At 37.8% G+C, this 20,574-nt stretch overlaps 1 protein-coding gene across 5 annotated transcripts in view; it reads left to right on the plus strand.

The window, feature by feature from the left end:
- Positions 1 to 20,574, plus strand: part of LOC121376756 — a 78,512-nt gene that overhangs the window by 2,819 nt on the left and 55,119 nt on the right. Inside the window, exons 2-6 of one of the 5 annotated variants that reach the window (XM_041504525.1) lie at positions 3,485 to 3,561; positions 6,185 to 6,316; positions 8,614 to 8,754; positions 13,651 to 13,821; positions 16,021 to 16,158. In XM_041504525.1, coding sequence (XP_041360459.1) covers positions 13,712 to 13,821; positions 16,021 to 16,158 — 248 coding nt within the window. In that variant the 5' untranslated portion in view covers positions 3,485 to 3,561; positions 6,185 to 6,316; positions 8,614 to 8,754; positions 13,651 to 13,711. Of the gene's footprint in view, positions 1 to 859; positions 3,562 to 5,973; positions 6,317 to 8,613; positions 8,755 to 13,491; positions 13,822 to 16,020; positions 16,159 to 20,574 lie in introns of those variants that run through there. The other 4 variants (XM_041504527.1, XM_041504528.1, XM_041504524.1 and 1 more) reach the window with 4 other exon arrangements.

Below are 20,574 nucleotides of genomic sequence, written 5' to 3' on the forward strand. Positions count from 1 at the left end.
TATCTTTTATTTACGTAATTTATGTATGATAAATTATATCTAATGGCTGCTCATACAGTATAGGTGTTAATAAAAGAAATATTGGTTTAATTTTCTATTTTTGGTGGATTTAGTTTTGGGCTGGGGTGTCGTTACACATCCATCCATCCATCCATCCATTCATTCATTGTTCTGTCTCATTTTTTTTTTATGACCCAGTCGCCATACAGCCAATGAAATAAGCACGGTTGAAATTGCTTGCTTTGTTGTGTATAAGATAATAAATTTTAGTTGGAAAAGATGCTTCAAAAATATGGGCCCAGACCCATAACCACCTAGTAGAGGTACGTATGATCCGTTTTTTTATTATTATATACCCTCAAATTATTATTTTCTGGTGGAAAGCATGATCAGGGTTTTCGTTTTCTTTCAAAGTAGGAGGCATTTAGAGAACGGTAAGTGGCTATATCTAAAGAACATAGTAATAATGTAATTGTAAGCAAGAAGAGGGCGAAATGTAGCCCAGTGGTAAAGTGCTCGCTAATCATTCATTACATATTATCTTTTATTTACGTAATTTATGTATGATAAATTATATCTAACGGCTGCTCATACAGTATAGGTGTTAATAAAAGAAATATTGGTTTAATTTTCAATTTTTGGTGGATCTAGTTTTGGGCTGGGGTGTCGTTACACATCCATCCATCCATCCATCCATCCATCCATCCATTCATTCATTCAATGTTCTGTCTCATTTTTTTTTTTTTTAAACAGAGAAGATGGAAAGCAACAGGCCATCGTGCTGCAAGACTGTATCATCGTGGGCCCTGTCTGACACAGTCATAAACAGCGTGAGCTGCACCTCAGTACACTCGGACTGCTTGAGCTTTACCATGATTTTATTTATTATTGCCACTAGTGTTGGTGCTACACCAAACAGCCACAAAGTTTCTTTAAATTAATAATAATAATAATAATAATAATAATGATCATATTACTAATTACATTATGGCTCTGCTACACCAAATACCCAAAGTGAATCCATATACAGTTACTTAGTCGTTTGGCTGGTGTGTGTGTGGGGGGTGGGGGGGGGGGGGCATGTTCATACAATGTCACAAAAGGTCATAATAATTGGAAAAAATTTGAATTTTTTTTGTATTACACGAATATACTTCAATAGATAATATTATTGCCTTAGTTCTTTAATGGAAGTCATGTCTGTGTCTTTTATGACATTTGATCACGCTTGATGTTTAGATTTATCATATTAATTGTGATAAAGCGATGACATCTGAATATCAAGTGTGGTCACATGTCATTACATGCTAATCAAACATTCTCTTTTGTCAATTCTGTCAGTATTATTAATATTTCTAACATGACTTAGTTCATGGTTTGTACCATCGTATATACCAGTCTGTGTCTTTTATGACATTTGAGGGAGCTGTCCTCAGTTCAGCCAATGAACGTTGTTCCTAACATTTGCGAACTGTGACGAGAAATAGTGCAATGGACCCACTGACGGCGATTGACCCAGACTGACCGTGCATCGAGCAAGTGCTGTACCACTGAGTTACATCCCATCCCTATGAAATACAGTGTCCCAATTTCAGAAGATTTCGGGGCGCATATTTTTGAAGCTATCTTAGTGATAAATACCAAATCGTGAAAACCATCGTAAGCTGTGACGTCACTATGGTGTGTGCTGTAGTGACGTCATAGCTTACGATGGTTTTACGATATCGTAACTTCAAAAATATGGGCCCAGACCCATAACCACCTAGTAGAGGTACGTATGATCCGTTTTGTTATTATTACATACCCTCAAATTATTATTTTCTGGTGGAAAGCGTGATCAGGGTTTTCGTTTTCTTTCAAAGTATGAGGCTTTTAGAGAACGGTAAGTTACTATATCTACAGAGCATAGTAATAATGTAATTGTAAGCAAGAAGGGGGCGAAATGTAGCCCAGTGGTAAAGCGCTCGTTAATCATTCATTACATATTATCTTTTATTTACGTAATTTATGTATGATAAATTATATCTAACGGCTGCTCATACAGTATAGGTGTTAATAAAAGAAATATTGTTTTAATTTTCTATTTTTGGTGGATCTAGTTTTGGGCTGGGGTGTCATTACACATCCATCCATCCATCCATCCATTCATTCATTGTTCTGTCTCATTTTTTTTTTTATGACCCAGTCGCCATACAGCCAATGAAATAAGCATGGTTGAAATTGCTTGCTTTGTTGTGTATAAGATAATAAATTTTAGTTGGAAAAGATGCTTCAAAAATATGGGCCTAGACCCATAACCACCTAGTAGAGGTACGTATGATCCGTTTTTTTATTATTACGTACCCTCAAATTATTATTTTCTTGTGGAAAGCATGATCAGGGTTTTCGTTTTCTTTCAAAGTATGAGGCTTTTAGAGAACGGTAAGTTACTATATCTACAGAGCATAGTAATAATGTAATTGTAAGCAAGAAGGGGGCGAAATGTAGCCCAGTGGTAAAGCGCTCGCTTGATGCGCTGTCGGTTTGGGATCGATCCCCATCGATGGGCCCATTGGGCTATATCTCGCTTTAGCCAATGCACCACGACTGGTACATCAAAGGCCGTGCTTTTATTCATTACATATCTTTTATTTACGTAATTTATGTACGATAAATTATATCTAACGGCTACTCATACAGTATACATGTAGGTGTTAACTATTAGACTACTGGATTAATTTTTGGCAGAAAACATGTTGAGTGGGTCCAAGTTTATAATTTTTACTCACATATATTACCTTATATGTTTTATAAGTACATAAAATAAAGTTCATATTTGAAGTATTATTTTAGATCAGTTAATGTTGATTAAAATTAGGCAAACAAATTGAATACGTTGCGTTTACTTAGAGGCATTTGTGGCCATCTGTCCAGTATTTATGTCCATTATTCCCAATGACTGGTTTTCTGACCAGAATTTTTTTTTTTTTTAAACGAACTCCGATTCATATCCCAATATTTGGTGATTTTCATTGTTGGTAAAATGATCATATTTATTATCATATTAGCTGTCTCAATCAGCTATTGATCCCTGAACATTACCGCGATGTGCCACCATTGTTGTCAAGTAAAAATACTTGTCAAAAACCAAGGTATTTTCCATTGAAAAACCAAAATCTAAAGACACAGGAAGCAGAGTTGTCTTCCGTTTTCTAATAATCAATTGTTTCCGGTAAGTGTCGTGTGCAAAAGGGTGGGAAATATGAATTTGGGAATGCACTGTATACAGTTTACAGAATGTCGACTGCCGTGACGTAGGGCAAGATATCTTGCCTGCAGTAGTTGGAAGGTTAATAAAAGAAATATTGTTTTATTTTTCTCTTTTTCGTGGATCTAGTTTTGGGCTGGGGTGTAGTTACACATCCATCCATCCATCCATCCATCCATCCATACATCCATCCATTCATTCATTCTTCTGTCTCATTTTTTTTTTTTTTTTAAACAGAGAAGATGGAAAGCAACAGGCCATCGTGCTCCAAGACTCGATCGTCATGGGCCTTGTCCGACACAGCCATAAACAGCGTAAGCTGCACCTCAGTGCACTCGGACTGCTTGAGCTCGCCTACAAAAACAGCCAACTGTCGCCATCAGCTTTAAACTGAGAAACTTTACCATGATGTTGATTATTGCCACTAGTGTTGGAATAAAATATGCTGTTGCAAATAAAACATTCTTTTAATCCATTATTCTATGAAAGACAGACCCAGTTCCCTAAGCAATTCCATCTTTATTAGGACTCAAAACCAGGCCTCCATCTGTGTCCATGTGGGACAGGGCTATTCCACCCAAGGGTACATAATTTGTTGTCGGGGACAAGGCTTGCAGAGTCCCTGACATATTATGTACCCGAGTGTGGAATAGGCCTGTCCCACATGTATACATAATGGAGGATTATTTTTCTCCTATCCAGTAGATGAAAAACAAGCATTTTGTGAAAACGTGAAGAACCTACATTTTAAATTTTTTATCTTACAATAAAATAATCATAATCATTGCAAAGATCGTACTCAGAAATTGGTTTAACCGAAAATGATAGTATAATTTCATTATGACAGCAGGTTTCCTTGTTTTTTTTAAATATAAAAAGTACTTCTTGCGTTATTTTCCCGTTTATGTGACGTCACCCAGTGTTAATATCAGCTCAAACAACAGAAGTCACATGGTCATGCTGACGTCATGGAATATGCCTGTCTTTCATGGGAGAAAATTATATCCTAGAATGGGCAGCTGTAGTCATTGGCTTTAAAATGAAAAACTGATAGCATAGGATACATGTACCTTTTATTAAAATTACAGATAATAATAAGTCAGTATTTCGTACAGAGCTTGGTGTTTGCTTTTATAGAATTATGAATAATACTAGTACATGTATCTGTGACTTGTAAACTGGCGTCATGGTTAGGCTATCGGTTAAAAGGCTGGTAGGTATACTGGATGGGACCACCCAAGCTGTCTATAAATCTGTTAGGAGTCACTTTTATGGGGGTTGTGAAATAATTGGGGGGGGGGGGGGGGGGGGAAAATTGTAAATAATTCAAACTTGATTACTTATTTAAATGGCTATTGGACGTCAAACATATGGTCATTCTCTACACTGATTTTTTAGAGAAAACCCTGCTGTTGCCACATAGGCTACTCTTTTACAACAGGCAGCAAGGGATCTTTAATTTGTGCTTCCCACAGGCAGGATAGCACAAACCATGGCCTTTGTTGAACCAGTTATGGATCACTGGTCGGTGCACTCACTCAGGGTTTGGAGTCGGTATCTGGATTAAAAATCCCATGCCTCAACTGGGATCCGAACCCAGTACCTACCAGCCTGTAGACCGATGGCCTAACCACGACACCACCGAGGCTGGTACCCAAGAGAAATATTCACCGTATAACATGGCCACAAAGAGGACTGCCACCCTGAGACTAGGTTTATATACTAAAGCACGCGCAGTTCTACCTTTATTCTCTGTATTGCATTATTTGTTTTTACTTCAGAGGCAGTGCAAGTCAAGCTGAATAGCTCGGCTGTCCTAGCATTTTTGTTTTCACCCCTGTATTAAAAATGAGTTAATCATCATAATTTAATTGTAATTTGTAAAGAATTCTTTTTATTTATACTGGAAAATGTTATTAGAGTTGGTATGGGTTTAAAACTTAATAATATGTTTTTATATGAATTTTAACTGGATTCATTATGAAGTTGCATGCCAATTGATAGGTTTCCTTTTGAAGGAAATGGACTACATATGGTGAGCACATGATTATTATTCAACAAAGGATTTTCTAGTTTTGTTTTTGGCAGTGCATTAAAATTACAATGTGATAATTGGAGGGCTAGTTGAATTTGAGAAGGGCCAGTAAGATTTGTCTTCAACTGGTGACCTTGGTTTTCATGTTAATTTTCAACCCTCAGATTGATCCCAGACTGATCGTGCTTCAAGTGAGCACCTTACCACTTTGCTATGTCCCACCCCCAAAATATTTAGAAGACAAATTAAAAGTGCTAAACTAATCCTGGGACATCATGTGTAGCAATTATAAATAGGCTACAAAGTGAGGTCATAGGCAGTCTATAAATAGCTAGGTTACCGGGCCACATCCGGGCATGGAAATCGTTTTGGCTACAGGGGGACAATTTAAAAATATTTATTTACTGTTGACATAAAACAAAATGGTAGTGTACGTATTTCAGATTAGGCACTGTTTATTTGGGTGGGCGGGATGTAGCCTAGTGGTACATCGCTCGCTCGATGTGCGGTTGGTCTGGGATTGATCCCTGTCGGTGGGCCCATTGGGCTATTTGTCGCTCCAGCCAGTGCACCACGACTCTTATTTCAAAGGCCGTGGTATGTGCTATCCTGTGTGGGATGGTGCATATAAAAGATCCCTTGCTGCTAATCGAAAAGAATAGCCCATGAAGTGGCGACAGCGGGTTTTCTCTGAATATCTGTGTGGTACTTAACCATATGTCCGATGCCATATAACCGTAAATAAAATGTGTTGAGTGCATTGTTAAATAAAAAAAAAAATCTTTCTTTTTGTTTATTTGGCAAGAAACACATTTTCTACGTAATTCACAGTGTTCATAGAGAAAAATTATCTTTAAATGATGAGGACATGCAAATTAATCTTTGTTACTTCTTTTTTTCAGAAGAGTTCCAATGAGAAAAACGATCTAAACCAGACTGAGTAATGTCATCTCCACCTGAGAGAGGAGAACTTTTTAGAAAATTATTTCTTACACCTCAGTCAGTTCGCATTTGACCGGGCGAAAGAACTTGCGGTAAACTGAATGTTTAAATAAAATAAAAAATTAACCCCTTAGTTTATTTTCTTTAAAGTTACAGACCCTAGTCTCAACCCATAAAATTGGACCCTAAGTTTAGTTGATCTACAAAACTGTAACACATTTCTATAAAGTTACAACAGAGTGAAACACGAGTCTGACGTTGAAATGGGAAATACTCTTTACAGGGACAGACCCTAGTTTCAGCTCATGAAAATTAACACTATGTTTAGTTAATCTACAAACCTGTAACACATTTGGATAAAGTTACATTTGAGTGAAACATGAGTCTGTGACTTTGAAATGCTGAAATACCCTCTAAAAATGGACTAAAACTCGACTGCATAAGTGTTACCTCTCAGAGGCACATGCATTTTTTAAAATATGAGAAATGCATTTTGTGACATTAAAAACAACAGGATGACCCAAAAACACTTCGAACATACGGACATGGATAATCTAAACAATAAAATCTAAGTAAAGTATGATCTCTGTTGTCAAAAATGGCTCTAATAGTAAAAATATGTCTTAGTGTTTAAAACTAGGGTATATGTCCCTTTAAAAGTAATAAACATCTTCATATCCTTTATTTAGAATTCAGAGGTACGCGTGTTTTTAAAAATATGAAAAATGCATTTCTTGGTATTACAAATACCAGGATGACCAGAAACACTTTGGATGCACGGAACTGGATAATCTAAACAATGATATCTAAGTAATGTTTGACTTCAGTCATCAAAAATAGTGTAACAGATATGCCATAGTGTTTAAGAACTAGTGTCTGTCAGTTTAACAACACCACTAGAGCACATTGGTTAACTAATCATTAGCTTTCAGATGTCAAACATTTGGTCATTATGACTCGTAGACAGAGGAAACCTGCTACATTTTTGAAGATGTTTGAAGTTTAAAATATTGATCAGTTTTCAATCTATTTAGGACAAAGGGGTGGGATTTAGCTCAGTCAGTTGAGTGCTCGTATGAGGTGCTTATGTCGCAGGATCGAACCACTTCGGTGGATCCATTCAACTGATTGGGTTTTTTCTTGTTCCAACCAGTGCACCACAACTGGACAAAGGCCTTGGTATGTGCTTTCCTGTTTGTGGGAAAATGCATATTAAAAATCCCTTGCTGCATTAGGTAAAATGTGTTGCGCCATCGAACAGGCCTGGTGCTTATAAAACTTTTAGAGTCTAGAGAAACTAATATCATGACAACGCCATACAAATTGTATGTGTGTGACATCATTAGAGATTGAGTCTGGACTTTGATGGTATGTGCTTTCCTGTCTGTGGGAAAGTGCATACAAAAGATTCCTTGCTACTAATGAAAAAATGTAGCGGGTTTTCTCTCTAAGACTATATGTATATGTGAAATTACCAAATGGTTGACAACCAGTAGTCTATGATTACTAAATCAATGTGTTCTAGTGGGGTCGTTAAACAGAAGAAACTGTTAACCTCTTTAGGTAGCTGTAAACCAAATGGTATCTGAGTGAGTAAAAGTTCAAGGTGCAACCAACCTTTCATCCCGCAGTTAGGGGGCGGGACGTAGCCCAGTGGTAAACCATATGCTTGATGCGCGGTCGGTCAGGGATCAATCCCTGTTAGTGAGCCCATTGGGCTATTTCTTGTTTCAGTCGGTGCACCACGACTGGTATACCAAAGGCCATGGTATGTGCTATCCTGTCAGTGGGATGGTGCATATAAAAGATCCCTTGCTACTAATAGAAAAATGTAGTGGTTTTCCATTCTAAGACTATATGTCAAAATTACCAAATGTTTGACATCCAATAGCCGCTGATTAATAAATCAATGTGCTCTAGTGGTGATGTTAAATAAAACAAACTTCATCCCACAAAATTGAGGCTAACATTAACTTTAAAAATAGGGAAAAATGAAGTAAAAATATTGATCATTTCTTGTCTTCTTGTTTTAATATCTTTAAAGAGATGGGACATAGCCCAGTGGTACAGCATTTGCTCGATGCACGGTCGGTGTGGGATCGATCCCTGTTGGTGGGCCCATTGGGCTATTTCTCGTTCCAGCCAGTGCACCACGACTGGTATTATAAAAGGCCGTGGTATGTACTACCCTGTCTGTGGGATGGTGCATATAAAAGATCCTTGCTGCTAATCGAAAAGAGTAGCCCATGAAGTGGCGACAGCAGGTTTCCTCCCTCAATATCTGTGTGGTCCTTAACCATATGTTTGATGCCATATAACCGTAAATAAAATGTGTTGAGTGTGTCGTTAAATAAAACATGTCTTTCTTTCTTTCTTTTAATATCTTCAGGACAAGGATAAAGGTGGAACTGCCACTTGCTGGGGCACTCTGCTGCAATGTTTCTCACAATTAGCCATGGCAGAGAAAATGTACATGACCTTGACCTGTTTAGGCCAGAAGAGGTTTCATGGTATTGGAAGGGCAAGGGAGGTAAGCAACATTTTGAATGTTGGTGTAACCATGAAAAAGTATCTCCCATAAAATTTAAAACCCGTAGTCTGAAGGTAGGAGATGCCATTATACATGTAGCCTCTATTAGAAATAACGAAAAACAATTAGGCAAAATTACGTCCCCTAACCACTCTACTTCTGGCACGTTCCGGTTTGAACAAACATGGACGATCATGATATAAATTCCTGGATCAGCGATGAAAATGTGCCTCCAAAAATTATTACAAGGGTTAGGTTGCAGAAATATTTACGAATAAGGGAGCTTCCAACAACGGGAACAAAACCACAGCTGGAAAAATGATGGTCACAGTTGTTTGTGAATCTTCAGCTGATATTTATGCATGCCAATCCCTGGCATCATAAATGTCCCCACCTATGCTTTAAAAGTAAAGAATGATACAGGTAAAAGTTAAGTTGATGAAATTGCATTTTGTTATAACTGATCCTGTGTTAAATATAGGAGATGAATCTAGCGAGCTGTCACACACCCTGATTGTTTTGGTTTTCTTGCATGGAAATGTATTTGTTTTTGCTTCAAAGCTGCAATCTCGCCTCACATTAATTATCATAATTTCATTTAAACATACAAACACACCTGCAGTTTTAATGAATTGAGTGTTACAGTAACATCGTAATAGATAATAGAAACATTATGTTTATAGTGTGTCCCATGGGGAACACATTTTTTCATACTATTGAATTTATAAGTTATTTATTTCTGAGTATATTTTTGTTATTTCAAAAACATCTACCTACAGTAACAGTACTTGTTTTGTTTCAGGGTTGAAAATTAACATGAAAACCATGGTCGCCAGCAGGGCCAGTTGAAGAAACATGTTACTGGCCCTTCTCAAATACAACTAGTCCTCCAATTATCACACTGCAATTGAACTGCACAGCCAAAATGAAAACTAGAATGTTCTTTGTTGAATAATAACCATGTGCTCACCGTATAGTCCGTTTGCTTTAAAATAAAACTGATAAATTGGCATGTAACTTTATAATGAATGAAGTTAAAATTTATATTAAAAATGTTTTTAAACTTTTAACCCTGTATCAACTTAAATAAAAAGAAATTTTGAAAAAAGAATTCCAGTATAAATAAAAATGTTTCTTTACAATTTACCATTAAATTATACAGATTAAATGTCATTTTTAATACAGGAGTGAAGACAAAATGCTAAAAGAGCCAAAAAAAAAAAAATGCGAGAATAAAGGTACATGTAGAACTGCATGTGCTGTAGTATATAAACTAGTATGGAGTGGCAGTCTTCTTTCTGGCGATGCAAGAGGGATGAAATAAACTTTGTGGCAATGCAAGAGGGTAAAATCTTCAGTAAAGGATTTCCTAGGGAGTGGCTGTCCTCCTATAGACAGAGCATCCGCACGTGTACGTTTAATATGAATATTGTAAATGCTACAGTAGAAGGTTTCTAATAAAATAAATATCAAAAGAAAAATAAATCTGTGAACCCACCCCCTAAAAAAAACCCCAACAAATCATTTTACCAAATTATGTGATTGACTTAGTTATCATATTACAAATCATTAAAAATGTACATATTGTTTATTACAGTAATATTTAGTTGATCGTATCATCATGTAAGTCTTGGTGTCAGTTTAGATCAGTTCTTATTTCATGCAAATCTCTTAAACATAAAAGAATACCGACAACGACAATAAGTTAACTGACCTTTGGAATAAGTCCTGTAGTAATGAAAAAAAATCATTGTTATTTGTATATGCATGCATGCGCTCACGTTAGTGTGTTAACACTACAAGATTTTGATTTTGTACCAGAATAATGTAAGCTAATTAAATTTGATTCCTTTTTATCGTAACATTGAATAACAATTATCAAATAGTAGCTCTATTAGATAATTATGGTGTATCCAGTCCAGTCCATTCCAATAAGCCGACAATTTCCAGATTAAAAAGTATATACATGCAATGTCTTTGATACGCTTTGAGCTCTATTTTTAGAAAGACCCAGCCCAAAGCCACAGAAGCCGAGTCTGGCGCTGTCAATTAATACAGCATGTGCCATGTATTCTGCTACCAGATCTGTAGTTCGCGCCAACACAGACGCTATGTGTTTTGTCACATTCAATTCAGTTTCAGTGTCTTTCTTTTTTTCAATTGGTACCATACTCGCCAGACCTAAAATTGATGATCGCCCAATGGACTACCTTTGTAAAATTCTTAATCGCCCTTATCCAATAAAGGTCGCCATGGGCGACTGGGCGACTGCTAATTTTCAACCCTGTTGTTTACATCAAATATATTTATGTTAGTCTTGCATGACGATTATTTAAGGTTAAATGTTAAAATGAAGACATTGTTTTATACATGATTATAAGCATAAGTGGCAGGCAAAACAAAAAACCTAATATTTTTTAAATACCCCACCCCCCTCAACAATTTCACCTCCCCCCCAAACATTTGGTAATTATCACNAAACCCCAAACAAACCCAGTAACAACAACAAATCTGCCCCCAAATAAACAATAGCCTACAAAACAAGCCCACACACCAGTACACACGCACAACCAAAAACAACCCAAACTGACACACACATTTGAAAAGTTTTTATCTATGTACATATACCAGTGGCGTATGAAGGTGGCAAGGCAGGGGGATGTACGCACACACACACAAACACAAATACACACACACACAGCCAAAAAGTGTGGGGAGGGGGCCACACTTTTATATTTACACACTTTTAGACTATTATAAAGCAAAATATCTGAAAAGTGGGGGGCACTATATATATCTATGTGTGTATATATATGTATGTATGTATGTATGTATGTATGTATGTATGTATATATATATGTATGTGTGTGTATATATATATATATATATATATATATATATATATATATATATATATATATATATACACCATGGAATGCTTAATGGTTGTGCATAATATTAATAATTGCAGGTAGATAGTCGATCGTAACTATTAAATTACACATGAAATTGTGTCCGTTACACTATGTCTGTCTGACACTGACACTGGACTTGCTGTTCCGATTTGTTTGCAAGTCAGACAGTAGAAACCTTATCGTTAGGTGAGGAAGTGAATTTCTGTATCGTTAGTTTCATTATTAACTACTGCGTAGGTTGTAGTTAATAATGCAGCTAGCGGTACAGAAAATCGCAGTAAGTCATTTAGTCAAATTAATGTACTTCCATTCGTACACAGTGATATATACACAAACACATGCATATTACTTGCAAATATCAAAACTACATTAAAGGAAACATGTCACGAGACCACATTATAGCTCATTTTGCTGTTTTAACGTGTTAGTAAGTATTTTTGCTGAGCACAAAACATTGTACATTTTCTTTTCTGTAAAAGAAGAAGATTGCATACAATCTGACGAACAATAATAATAATAGAAAACTTTATTAATGTCAAAAAATAAAAGAACAAGTCGACAACTACTCCACAATTCAGTAGTAACAAAGGACCTTTGTTGCAAGTGACTGGAGCGTAACGCGCTGGAAATAATTTAGTGGCTAATTGGGACCACTTAGCACGATGAAAATGAAGGGCAGATAAGTATATTTTTAATAGAGGCTATTTACTATTTTGTGAATTCTCACATACCCGTTGGTGAGAACATCATTCGTTATTTTTATAACACATACTGTTAACACATATTTGTGTGATAACAATTTAAAGACATACAACTGGCTGCTTCTAGGTGATGACCAGATTTCTGCTGCCATACCATCCAATGAAAAAAGCACAGTCAAAATTGATTTCCTTGTGAAATACAAGCTAGGCCTGCAAATACATTTTAGGTGGAAAAGATGTTTAAATTTATTTTTTAAGATACATAGGAAATACTACATTTGTGTATGTAAGATACCATTTATCCTATAATTTACCCATGATATCCATGTCATAAACCCATGTGATAATTTAGTGTATTACCCCGGTTAATAATGGTATGCAAATTTTAAAGGTCTCTTGGCAATGTGTTGCTGTGGATGGGTCATTTGCTTACAAGCCAACAGTTAAGACCTGTGTACCTGAGCGTAACGTTTTCAAAGATTTATTTTAAATGCATGATGTCAAACTGATTTGTGCTAATCGTGATGACGTCATATTACCGATGGCAGCGACTTTAATACTGTGATTTGCTAAACAAAAAAATTAAAATGTTATTTTAGAAGTGTTATAGGATAAATATAATTTGCTATTCATGTTTTTTTAATAAGTAAAATATCAACCTTGTCTTGTTAATCAGTATTTGTCTCGTCAGAGCCTCGACAAATACCGATCAACACAGACTCGGTTGATATTTTCCATATTAAAAAACGCTTGTGACAAATCCTCTATTTATCCTACAAGTCATTGGATACATTTTAAAATAACTCATTGTAAAATAAAAAGCTCTAATTTGTAGGTGGCAAATGTTTGAAAACATTGTCTCACAACCTTTTCACCCCGTCCACGTGATCAATTCTCAAACAGGGGTGGGACATAGCCCAGTGGTAAAGCGCCCACCAGATGCGCGGTTGGTGTGGGATCGATCCCCATCGGTGGGCCCATTGGGCTATTTCTCATTCCAGCCAGTGCACCATGACTGGTATATCAAAAGCTGTGGTATGTGCTACCTTGTCTGTGGGATGGTGCATATAAAAGATCCCTTGCTGCTAATCGAAAAGAGTAGCCCATGAAATGGCGACAGCGGGTTTCCTCTCTCCATATCTGTGTGGTCCTTAACCATATGTCCGATGCCATATAACCGTAAATAAAATGTGTTGAGTGTGTCGTTAAATAAAACATGTCCTTCCTTCTTTTAATTCTGAAACACTTCTTAAAATAGTTTGTCTTCTTAATTTGTTTAGAACCTTAGAAACATCTACCAGTTTCTGATGCAAGAATTAAAGACTTGATAGCTCGGGCCACATGGACACCACACCCGGAACAGCACCCCCTAGTGACCTGGAGATTCTGCTGGCTCATCTGTGTGGACAACTCTATCACTACCTGACAGCTCGACACAAGATGATGGACTTGTATCCAGACATAAAAGGGTTTTTTTCCGTATTATCTGGAAGTCCAGATTTTTTATAATCTATATCGAAGTTTGTTTTCTTTAACGACACCCCTAGAGCAGATTGATTTATTAATCATCAACTATTGGATGTCAAACATTTGGTAATTCTGACATATAGTATTAGAGAAGAAACCCGCTACATTTTTCCATTAGTAGCAAGGGAACTTTTATATGCACCATCCAGCACACAGACAGAATAGCACATACCACAGCCTTAGATATACCAGTTGTGGTGCACTGGCTGGAATGAGAAATAGCCCAATGGGCCCACTGACAAGGGAATCGATCCCAAACTGGTCGCATATCAAGCGAGCACTGTATCACTGGGCTGCGCCCCGCCTCACAGTCTGTACCATGCTTCTGGGTTTTCCGCAGTTTGTCAGACATTTTCTATATTTTCCATCCAAAACATGTGATATTGTCCGGGTTTTAGATTGCACCAAGTCTGAGGTAATAATGGGTGTGCCCGAAATAAGAATTAAAAAAAATATATCCGTAGTACAAACGTGCAATCTAATTAAAATTAGCTCCACTATTACATGTGAATCTAAGTTCCTAACAGCAGCCCATTGGAGCTCATGTCCAGTTGACCTTTCATTCGACCAGTCAAAACCTTACTTGCAAAATCATGCCAGTGATTTGAAAAGAATTTGAAAACATTCGGGATTATGCCGAGGGTATACGAAACAATTCGGGTAAATTACAAAGTATGCCAGAAACTAATTGCAATATAAAATTTTATATAAAATTCATTTCAAGATGGTATAGCCATAAAATCTGTTTATACTAGTATACAATCCAGAGTTTATTACTGCACTTTTCCCCGTTTTTTTAATGTTGAAATAGATCAACAAGTTCGCCTATTGCATTCCGCATTTTTAGTATGCTCCCGAATAAACCTATAAAAGGCGAAGTGTAATTAGTTGATATTTAAATTGTTATTTATAGATGAAATGCTGTTAGATCTTAGCCCAGTAGAGCTCATTTTAATCGGATTGTACAAACATGCTAATCTCAAAACATTTTACCTCAAACTCGATGTTAAGCGTAAAGGGTGGGACGTAGTCCAGTGTTAAAGTGCTTGCCTGATGCACGGTCAGTCTAAGATCGTTCCCCATCAGTGGATCCATTCGGCTATTTATCATTCCAGCCAGTGAGGGCCGTGATGTAGCCCAGTGGTAAAGTGCTTGCCTGATGCACGGTCGGTCTAAGATCGTTCCCCATCAGTGGATCCATTCGGCTATTTGTCATTCCAGCCAGTGCAGTGTGGGACGTAGCCCAGTGGTAAAGTGCTTGCCTGATGCACGGTCAGTCTAAGATCGTTCCCCATCAGTGGATCCATTTGGCTATTTGTCATTCCAGCCAGTGCACAACTGGGACAAAGCCAGTAGTGGTAAAGTGCTGCCTGTGGGACGGTCGTCTAAGATCGTTCCCCATCAGTGTTTCCAGAGGGTAAAACGGGTATGGCGTCATTTCCAAATGCCAGTGCAGATCTGTGGGACGTTAACCCAGTGGTAAATTGCTTGCTCTGATGCACTGTCGGTCTAAGATCGTTCCCCATCACTCTATCCGTTCGGCTATTTGTCTTTCAGTGGGAGGCCCCCCATAGCCCCCTGTTGACTGTGGTTGCCTTCAATTTTATAGCACCATACCCAGATCGTTCCCCCTGGTGGAAACACTGCTTGCTGCTAATCCTGTCTGTGGGATGGTGCATATAAAAGATCCCTTGCCGCTAATCGAAAAGAGTAGCCCATGAAGTGGCGACAGCGGGTTTCCTAAATCTGTATGCCATATAACCATAAATAAAATGTGTTGAGTGCGTCGTTAAATAAAACATTTCCTTCCAACCAGCCAGTGTACCACGACTGGTATATATCAAAGACTGTGGTATGTGCTATCCTGTCTGTGGGATAGCGCATATTGAAGATCCCTTGCTACTAATTGAAAACTGTTGTGGCTTTCCTTTTTAGAGCACATATGTCAAAATTACCAAATGTTTGACATCCAATAATCAATGACAAAATAGCACTTCTATAATAAAACTGCATGGGTTTTTTTTTCTTATTTTCTGGGGTGGTATAGAAAATATTTGTTTATTTTAAAATTGCCTTTAGATGACTGAAAACTGTTTTATAAATTACCTTGACCCATTTCTCAGATACGAGCAGATGTCGGCCATGGCCAATCACAAAAACGTGAGTTTTGTCGACCTGAATACGATCGCTAGCGAGATAATCGAGGCGCACAGTCGAGGATTCCATCACCCCCTGCTTAGTCCAGTGATGTCGACTTTCAGGTAACAATTGCCAAACACTAAGGAAAATTGGCGGTGGGGGGTATTTAGCTTAATCGGTAGAGTGCTCGTCTGAGATGTTTGGGTCATAGGATTAAACCACAGCAGATCCATCTTAACTAATGCCCCATTACCAGTATATCAAAGGCTGTGGTATGTGCTGTCCTGTCTGGGAGAAAATGTTGTTGCTAATAGAAAACTTTTAACAGGTTTCCTGTGAATACACATCCAAATAATGAATCAATTGCACAAATCTTTTAAGTTTTGGTTAATTATTAAATTAGGTATATCAAAGGCCATGGTATGTGCTATCCTGTCTGTGGGATGGTACATATAAAAGATCCCTTACTTCTAATGAATAAATGTAGCAGGTTTTCTCTCTAAAACTATATGTCAAAATTTAATTACCAAATGTTTGACATCCAATAGCCGATGATTAATAAATCATTGTGCTCTAGTGGTGTCATTAAACAAAACAAACTATAACTTTATATTAAGACATACCAGTGTTAGGTAAATAATGTTTAAACTTGGGAACATGTGCAAAACATTTTCTAGATTGTATCAAGTAAAGTTTATAAAGTATTTGGGTCATGCTTTCCTAGAAACATTTTTTTTTTTTTTTTTTTTTTAAAGAACATTCGCCTGGAGACTTTGAAACTTTATTGAAACCTTGTATTCCTTTCTTTGGATTCCAGCCTGGAGTGTACCATTCTGAGTTATTTAAACCTTGTATTCCTTTCTTTGGATTCCAGCCTGGAGTGTACCATTCTGAGTTATTTAAACCTTATATTCCTTTCTTTGGATTCCAGCCTGGAGTGTAACATTCTGAGTTATTTAAACCTTGTATTCCTTTCTTTGGATTCCAGCCTGGAGTGTAACATTCTGAGTTATTTAAACCTTGTATTCCTTTCTTTGAATTCCAGCCTGGAGTGTAGCATTCTGAGTTATTTAAACCTTGTATTCCTTTCTTTGGATTCCAGTCAGGAGTGTAGCATTCTGAGTTATTTAAACCTTGTATTCCTTTCTTTGAATTCCAGCCTGGAGTGTAACATTTTGAGTTATTTAAACCTTTGTTTCTTTGAATTGTTTAAACTTCCATTTTAAAACATTTGAATTCCAGCGTGGAGTGTCTGCCTAGCATTTTGGGTTATTTAAACCTTGTATTCCTTTCTTTGAATTCCAGCGTGGAGTGTAGCATTCTGAGTTATTTAAACCTTGTAATCCTTTCTTTGAATTCCGGCCTGCAGTGCAGCATTCTGAGTTACCTGCTGGAAGCCCAGGTGCTCATCTCTGAGTGGCATTCCTGCCAGAGTGTAATTCAGTGATTTAAGGCTAACTCCTGGCTCCGTAAACTGGGCCGTTATTACACAAAGCAACCTTATGGCATTCGTAAGTGCCCCTTTGATGTTATTTAATAGGGTTTAAAGAAGTGCACATTCAGAGCAAGCTGTTTACCGACCTTTTAATCATGTCTGATGTCGTGGCGCAAGTGCAGCGGTAACTGAGTCAATTTCGTAAGTGATAATTGCCGAGACATAAACATGAGAGGGGGGGGGGGGGGGGGGTGAGGGTGCCTGCACTGGTCGTGCAAGGGAGCACCAGCAGTCTGACCGGGATCGGTAGCAGGCGGGGGTGGCATCTGTGAAAGACGTAAGTTTATCATCGCACAGAGTTTCATAAAAGGTATTTGGTGCATAGATTAGATCCATTTTTTACACAAAGAGGGGACAAGTCCTTCTTTGAAAGTTTATCAAATCATCATGGGAGTACTGCCAGCTGGGCCGTGCTGGCATCGATTAAAAATGTAAGTCTTATATACTCACGTGCAGATTCCAGGGGAGGGTGCAGGGAGTGCATTAGTGGGGCATAATATATGTTGGTTGGTGTTTGATCGTAGAAAACCAGCTGTTTAGTTCTCGCATGTTAAGTATTTAAGTCTTATATACACAGGTGCAATTCGCTTCGTGGAACGGTGCCCAGATGTGCATCTCTGAGTGGCAGTTCAAGTAATATCTTTGTCCACCAGGTGATTTGGGGCAGTATTGCCAGCTGGGCTGTTCTGGCTTCGGTGAAAGACGTAAGTCTTAAATACTCAGGTGCAGATTCTAGGGGAGGGTGGTGGGGGTGCACACACTAGTAGGGGACTAGTGATATCTTTGTCGGCTTGGTGATTTAATGCAGTATTGTCAGCTGGGCTGTGCTGGCATCAGTGAAAGATGTAAGTCTTAAATACTCAGGTGCAGATTCTAGGGGAGGGTGGTGGGGGTGCACACACTAGTAGGGGATATGTAATATCTTTGTCGGTTTGGTGATTTGGGGCAGTATTGCCAGCTGGGCTGTTCTGGCATCGGTGAAAGACGTAAGTCTTAAATACTCAGGTGCAGATTCTAGGGGAGGGTGGTGGGGGTGCACACACTAGTAGGGGACTAGTAATATCTTTGTCGGTTTGGTGATTTGGGGCAGTATTGCCAGCTGGGCTGTGCTGGCATCGGTGAAAGACGTAAGTCTTAAATACTCAGGTGCAGATTCTAGGGGAGGGTGGTGGGGGTGCACACACTAGTAGGGGATATGTAATATCTTTGTCGGTTTGGTGATTTGGGGCAGTATTGCCAGCTGGGCTGTGCTGGCATCGGTGAAAGACGTAAGTCTTAAATACTCAGGTGCAGATTCTAGGGGAGGGTTGTGGGGATGCACGCACTAGTAGAGGACATGCAATATATTTGTCGGTTTGTGTTTTGGGGAAACCCGCTGTCACCACAGGGCTATTCTAGTATCAGTGAAAAAGGAAGTCTTGTAAACAGTTCTATTTTAACTAGGAAACTAAAGTTTCTTATACAGTCATTGAACAGCTTAAGGCATTCGTCCCTTTGGAATAGCCGTAGTAATGAGAGTTTGTTCTGGAACACACTCATTTTAAGGTATGTTTTGAGTCAGTGAAATAATTTAACAATCCCTATTGAGTCGACCGGTTTCCGAACCCAGTTTTTACCAGCCTAAATTTATTATGGCCTGAGTACAATTTTCTTGAATGCAATCTGTTTTCAAGATGTAAATTTTGTAACTCAGGTGTATTTTTCTAGGGGATTATGCGCACTGCCCACACTAGTAGGGAACATGTAATATCTTTTCGGTTTGGTCATTTGGGGCAGTATTTTTTCAAGGGCCATGCTGACATTGGCGAAAGATGTAAGTTTTGTATACTCAGGTGCAGATTCTACGGGAGATGCTGGGGGTGCACATACTTTTAGGGGACATGCCACAAAATCAACGGTTTCTGCAAGATGTATCGTATTGCCAGCCGTCACCAAAATTAACATTGAAGAAAGATTCAAAAACAAAACTTAATTTAGGGAAGGACTCTAGGGGAGGGCACTGTCATTAACCCCAACCCTAACCCTAGCTAATATCTATGATAAGGTGATTTATAATATTGCCATACTGGACAGTGCCTAAGTGAAAGTCTTACCCAGACTCACAATGGATCAATCAAGTTTCTAGTATATACCCATACACTGTAAATGACTAATAAATAAATGAAAACGAAAATATAGCATGGTACATTTGGTTCAGTATTGCCAGCTGGGAATGCGCGATCGATTTCTAAAGTATAGTTAAATTCTCATATTTCCGATTTGAAGGAAATGGCCGAAGTGGATCTCATGGAAATTAAAATATTTTCGGTCCATTTTTGTCATTTGTGCACTTTTTGGTGGAGAATTTGGATACCAGTACATGGCATTTAGTACTACCATCACAAGTGAAAAGCGATTTATAAGAGTTTTGATGTTTCGTTGTGATGAACACTGTCAATAACAGTTTTTTTATGGGTGATCGCTGGACATTTTTAAAAGATAGTTTTTTCTATTGTTATGTATAGTGCGCACCCCCATTTTTAATCTGTATTTTCTGAAAAAAATGCACATAATACATGGGGAAAATACGGTAGCTATTATAGAAATGGTCTCAAATGAGATTCTAGGGATTATGAAAGTAATATTTTCGGTTGAGCTGCAGTGAATACACCAATCGATGAATATGATACATACCAAGAATATGGGGTCTTGAATACGAATAAGTATTCACAAATAATAATTAAAGTGAATTTACCATGACTGGTATATCAAAGGCTGTGGTATGTTCTATCTTGTTCGGTTTTTTGGTGCATATAAAAGATCCCTTGCTGCTAATGGAAAAAATGTAGCAGGTTTCCTCTTTAAGACTTTCCTCTTTAAGACTAGACCTCAAAATGACAACATGTTGGACATCCAATAGCTAATGATCAATAAATCATTGTGCTCTAGTGGTGTCATTAATTATTTTATTTTTTTATAAAATTCTTGTTTGTTAACATGCCTCTCCCCCAACCCCACCCCCCCCCCAAAAAAAATAAATTGATAAAATATTGATGTAATCACT

The sequence above is a fragment of the Gigantopelta aegis genome, chromosome 7 (genome assembly GCF_016097555.1).
Source record: "Gigantopelta aegis isolate Gae_Host chromosome 7, Gae_host_genome, whole genome shotgun sequence".
Lineage (NCBI taxonomy): Eukaryota > Metazoa > Mollusca > Gastropoda > Neomphalida > Peltospiridae > Gigantopelta > Gigantopelta aegis.